Genomic DNA, 6,245 nt, shown 5'->3' on the forward strand with positions numbered 1-6,245 from the left:
TGAATCAATGAATCACTTTATGAACCGGTTCTTTGATACGAACTGTTCGAAAGAACCTATTTGCTGAAATCACACGCACTTTCGACATGAGATTGTTACAAAACCTACTCGCTTTTAATATTTGTTTTCAGGATATATCGATAACGATAAAAGAATGAAGATTAGCTGTGATGTGTAATAAAAACCACCAATCTAACTTAATATCGCATGTATTTGCTATTATTAACATGATATTATAACATTTTGTAATAAAAGCTTATTTATTTACAAAAAAAGTGCGTATTGTTTTGTAATACGAAATCAAAGTGCGCGTTGTAGTTAGGCTGTGGCGTAACGTCCGACGTCATATACACGCGCCATCAGCGGGACGCAAACGTGCAGTACAAGGCTTGAATCAGCGGTCTGTTTTAATCGAAATATTTTGTATTAATCATCTTTTTTTAACGCGATATGGATGACGAGGAAGAGACTTACAGACTATGGAAAATTCGGAAAACTATAATGCAGGTAAATGAACAGCAACACAACTTGTTTAGTGTAACGTTAACTTGAGCCATGCTGCGTAGACCGTTATTGTGACTCTTATTCCGATCCGCAGGAGTTTAATGCTTTATAATTACAGTACACATCCAAATAACAAAAAATATGTAATGTTATTATTGTGTATATCGTCTCGGTGTAGCTTTGCCACGATCGTGGTTATTTAGTGACGCAAGATGAGCTGGATCAGACTCTTGATGAGTTCAGAAGCCAGTTTGGAGACAAACCCAGTGAGGGTCGACCTCGGCGAACCGACCTCACTGTCCTGGTCGCCCACAACGACGATCCAACCGACCAGATGTTTGTGTTCTTCCCTGGTATGTTGTATCTTCAACGGGAGCCCTGTTTAACCCTTCCATTAAGAACTATTGATGGATGTTTGATATATTTCGGATGTCTAGGACTAGTTATACATCATATTTGTTATCTTGCTTTCAGAGGAACCAAAGGTTGGCATCAAAACCATAAAGATGTATTGTCAGCGTATGCAGGAAGAAAACATCACTCGGGCCATTATTGTAGTCCAGATGGGCATGACCCCCTCCGCCAAACAGGTGAGCGAGCCAAGCATATTCACTGCGATATCGAAGGTGGTGGTGCAGGTATGACGTCACTTTGTAGGCCAACCGGCAGTTAGCATCACACTGGTTCCCTCGACAAAATCCTAAAAGGTTTTCCCATAGGCTTTTGGAACAAGCTCTGTGATATTTACACGTTTTGTAAACCTAAATGCAGTCGCCAGAAGTAAAAAGCTAAAGGTAGGCTATAAACGAACTACACCACGGTCCCACGAATTCTACATCACCACCGCTAAGCTTCTGACAACTCTTTCAGTTTTTATCTAAAAATATTTTCCCAGAACGTTTGAATTAGGATAGTTTATATAAGAGCACAATTATAAGCATACCGAGGCTGTAAAAGTGGACTGAGTTTAGGTTTTCAGCGTGATGATGTTCAATGTCCCCAACTGCCTCTGTAGTCCCATTTAGCACCTTGTTAGCAAGGCCTACAAAGTGATGTCATACCTGCACCGCTCTATATGGAAGGTTATAAGGCTTGTTTGAGATGAGCAAAATCTGTGCAGAACCAATCACCAGTGATCACCGCGAGATTTATGCCGGTTAGAAATGTTCGAGTGTGGTCCGCCTTGCTCTGATGTCATGCAGTATGTCAAAAAACTCACGGTCACGTTGGATTCTGCAGTCGCCTACTCTCACCTACCTTTCAGGCGAGGCACATCTCAAACAAGCCTATAGGCCTATGTCACACTTCCTGCTTCCGGAACGCGGAGTAGGGATTCAGAACTTCCGGTCAACAGTATTAATCGATAAAGATTTAGATTATCAGCCATAATGTCTAAAAACCATCCGAGGTAGACTGACCAGGAGCTATGAGGTTGTGAAGCGAAGGTTTTTGCTCCTGTAGAAGCTATAAGTTCGTATGAAATCAACCTTGTTTTAAGAAAAACATGTTTTATCCGCGATCTTATGAAAAAAAAAAAAAACTACACTACCCACAATCCTAAGCGTAACAGCAACGTCTGCTGATTGGTCCAACTCGCTGTTACCATAGAAACGTTTACCTTACTGGCGAACGGCTAGAGCTATAACAACAATGGTTTTCCCAGAAGAACTTGTACCCTTTCCTCAGTTTTGACGTTTCCACTTGAGAGTTTTCATTTACCATCCGAACCACATCGTCATATGTGACTTCAGGCAGGTTGCGGAGAGATTTGTTCCAGCGGCATCTATCGGACTCCGCCATTGTAAAAAGCTAACCGGAAGAGCCGTATCCCTACTAAAAGACGCACTTCCGGTCTTCAATTTTTTCGTGACATAGGCCTATTAGAACGCTGCAGTGATGAATTTTTGTAGACCAACCGGAAGTTAGCGTCAACAAATAACCGTTTTACATTGGCTTTTGGATTATTGCAGAAAAGAAGCTCTGTGACCAACAGAAGTTTATGATTCTTATACGTTTTGTTCATTATCAATCTTCACAAATGAACAATTTGAATGAATTTTGAAGCCTAATTATTGTCGGCAGAGTAAATGTAGGCTATAGAGGGCAAACGTTGGGTTCCGGAACTAAAAACTCCCAATTTGGTTTTAACAGTAACTTATAAATAAGTTAAGACAGTCCTACTTTGAGGTTGTTAAGATTATTTCAAAACATTTTTTTTAAAAGAGTCGTGTTCAACAACAGAGTCAAGAGAGTCTGTGGCTGCACAGACCAATGGGTCTATGACATCAAAGTACAACAAGAGTGATTTGCATACAGAACCATTGACTTGGAACCGGAAGTGCTCAAACCGTTTCTGAGTTTTGGCCTACAAAAATGTGATTCCTGCAGGCTGCAGCTATCACGCAAGATAATTAACTTGGTTTGTCTTTCAAATTTCAGTCTCTGGTAGACATGGCGCCAAAGTACATACTTGAGCAGTTTCTTCAGCAGGAGCTTCTAATCAACATTACTGAACACGAGGTGAGAAGAAACCTGCATTTTTCTTTCATTTTTTGCCAGTTTTTGTCCAATGGCAAATTATTTATATAGCACAATTAAATACAATTTACATTGTCCAATGTGCTTTACAGTATTAATACAAATAAAAACTAACCACAATAAAACAACAGTACAAATATAGAGGAGTAGAATACCATAAAATAAGTGCTTCACCAATTTAAAATAATAATGATACAATGGAATAGTGCGTCAGCATGTGTTAAATGCCTTATCAAACAAAAATGTTTTTAACTTGGATTTACTCTAATTGAAATGGGCAAGTCATTCCATAATCTAGGGGCAACTACAGAGAAGTACGGTCCCCCCTACACTTCAATTTTGACTTCGGGATAGACAGGAGTCTCTGATTTGATGACCGGAGTGATCTAGTTGGATGATGCTCAGTCAATAGAGCAGATAAGTAGGGTGGAGCCAGACCATTTAAAGATTTGTACACGAAAAGTAAAAGTTTAAAACTCCACTCTATAATGCACTGGCAACCAATGTAAAGAACGTAAAATTAGCGTTTCAAATCTCAAAGTTTCATCAAATACTACACCCAAATTTCTCACCCATGGCTTCACACAAGAAGACAGACCACCAAAATGTACTTTAGGAATGGTGGAGAAGTCTGAGGGTCTAAATAAAGTAATTTCCGTTTTGCTCATTAAAATTCAGAAAGTTTGAAGACAACCAAGTCTTTACTTCGGTCAAACAGGCCATAAGAGTTTCCAGACTATCTGACGAGCGTTTTAAGGGCAGATAAATTTGAGTATCATCCGCGTAAAAATGGAATGACAACCCGTGTTTCCTAATAATAGAACCTAGTGGAAGCATGCATTAAGAAAAAAGAATGGGGGCCAAAATAGACCCTTGAGGAACCCCACACGATAACACAGCCTTACTAGAGGAATAGTCTCCAATCTTCACTGAGAAGCTTCTGTTTGTAAAATAAGATATAAACCAGTCCGGCGCACTGCCAGTAATGCCTGCACACTGTTCCAATCGGGCAATAAGTACAGAGTGATCTACTGTATCAAATGCAGCAGTTAAATCTAAAAGCACAAGAACTGCATAGTCACCAGAGACACAGGTTATTAGTACATCATTAAAAACCTTCAGCAATGTAGTCTCTGTCGAATTATGTTTTCTAAACCCAGATTGAAGAGTTTCAAAAATCGCATTATCAGTTAGGAAGCTTTGTAATTGTTGCAGGACTATTTTCTCCAAAATTTTAGTCATAAATGAAAAATTGGAGATTGGTCTAAAATTGGCTAACAGTGCAATGACAATGTGATTATTCTTTTCAGCTTGTTCCAGAGCACATAGTGATGACTAAAGAGGAAGTAATCGAGTTACTGGCACGATAGTATCCTTTTGTACCTGGAAGCATGCAGTCATGGTTCTCTGCTCACACACAATTGAATGGTTTACTGTAGAAGCATCTGTAGTTATAGCTTTAGATCAGATACTGCTTGGTTAGCCTTAACCAGCTCCTCTCCAGTAAACTAAAGGAAAGCCAGCTTCCCAGGATTCAAGCTGGGGATCCTGTCGCCCGTTACTTTGGCTTAAAAAGAGGCCAGGTGGGAAATATCTAAAGTGCAGTTTTCTTATTTTTACATCTCTGAAAATATTTGGGGTTAGTAACTTGTGCCGTGTTTTTCAGGTTGTTAAGATCATCAGGCCGAGTGAAACTGCTGGACGGTACATCACATACAGATTGGTCCAGTAATGCTTGTGAAGTCAGTATTTCTGTTTTAGTTCATTAGGTTGGGAATCAAAAATCAATTTCAATTCTGGAATCGGATACTTTTACAATTTCACTTATCGATTCCTGTGTGTGTACTTTAATGTGGTTTTAAAGCACAAGATGTAAAAGAAAACTCAGCACGGCACAAAAATCTGCCTGATTGTGCGTGAATGCTGAATGGAGTTCATTCACATCATCTTGGACTTAAACGGAGAAACGCACACAAAATAGTCCAAATATCCTCGTAATAAATGCATTCGGTGATGTCTTAAGTGAACAGTTGAGAAAGAAAACGCATGTGTAACAGTATATTGGATCTGTGTATTCAGATATAAAAGTGACAGCAAAGAACAAAATTAATAATTTTGTAATAAGGATCAATCTATATTTTATGTATAAAAAGAACTAGCAATAGCACAAATAAATACAACTGATCAAAGTTCAGAAATTGAATTGAAATGTAGTTTGCTTATTTGTTCTTATTGTATTACTGACTGTATGCTTGCCTTTAATGTTTGAAATTTATATTAGTCTAGTTTATTAGTAGTTCTTTAGGCTGTTTTTTGTTCGTGGTATTCAGCTGCAACAATGTTTTACAAAAAGACAGAATAAATATGTTTGATAACTAAGAAGCCGTTTACACAACACAGTTTAACTAAAAACTGAAAATAGGAATTTTGGCAGTTCATTTACTCGACAACAGCGTTTTGGGGACCTGAAAACTTTTTGAAAACGTGTTTCAAAGTGCAAGTTTTCGAAAAATATACCATCATCGTTCACCAAAAACGTGAATTTGTGAAAACGGTGACGTCGTGCGCATTACATGTTCAGTCCTTAGGTGCATAGTGTTTCTTTACAAAGCGCCACCTACTGACCTGGCAGCGTAATACATTGTTTTTAGTCCTTTTCGCAGATCTGTGTGAACGGGATCGTTTTGACAATGTTGTCGTCTGTACGGGAAAAACGCAATGGAAAAACTTTACTGTTTTTAGTATATTGTCGTGATGTAAACATACCCTCAAGTTTGACTGTACCAAATTGGAATCGATAAACAATTGTATCTTAAATTAAAAAGAGACCAAACCCTACTAGAGTGTTCAGTTAATGTTGAGCAATTGCATTTTATTTGCTGTTATTGTCTTTTCTCTTATTTCCCTGTAATACTTGTCAAGAGTATTTTGAATACATTTCAACATTGATAATCCAAATCAATGTTATTTTAGTCTCATTAACCTAAACGGTCTTTACTAATTAATAATTTGTCTTTTATATTTCACATTTTTAGTTGATAATGCTGTAAGTTAATGATATTTGTTTCATCTTTCCTTTGACAGGTGCGACATTTTCTCCAACTGCTGAAAGTGAAAGGTCTTTTTTTTTTAAATAATGCTCTGTAACTAATAAATATGGTTCTGTAAGTCAGTCTCTCCTTGTCATTTCATTTGACAGCTTG

At 38.0% G+C, this 6,245-nt stretch overlaps 2 protein-coding genes across 5 annotated transcripts in view; one reads left to right on the forward strand and one right to left on the reverse strand.

Annotated features, from left to right (window-relative positions):
• Window positions 1–44: 44 nt before the first annotated feature.
• Window positions 45–6,217, forward strand: polr2eb (RNA polymerase II, I and III subunit E, b). Its single transcript, XM_084415647.1, has 8 exons — window positions 45–507; window positions 683–857; window positions 979–1,094; window positions 2,944–3,024; window positions 4,353–4,411; window positions 4,547–4,625; window positions 4,709–4,784; window positions 6,127–6,217. Exons 1-7 carry the CDS (start codon window positions 451–453, stop codon window positions 4,772–4,774), a joined length of 633 nt encoding a protein of 210 aa, XP_084271773.1. The 5' UTR covers window positions 45–450; the 3' UTR covers window positions 4,775–4,784; window positions 6,127–6,217.
• The window catches only part of arhgap45b (Rho GTPase activating protein 45b), a 20,289-nt gene continuing 20,245 nt past the window's right edge, over window positions 6,202–6,245 (reverse strand). For all 4 annotated transcript variants that reach the window (XM_084415646.1, XM_084415643.1, XM_084415645.1 and 1 more), the window contains exon 23: window positions 6,202–6,245. This exon is cut by the window's right edge. The gene's annotated coding sequence lies outside the window, so the exon portion shown is untranslated.

The sequence above is a fragment of the Rutilus rutilus genome (genome assembly GCF_951802725.1).
Source record: "Rutilus rutilus genome assembly, chromosome: 8".
Taxonomy (NCBI): Eukaryota; Metazoa; Chordata; class Actinopteri; order Cypriniformes; family Leuciscidae; genus Rutilus; species Rutilus rutilus.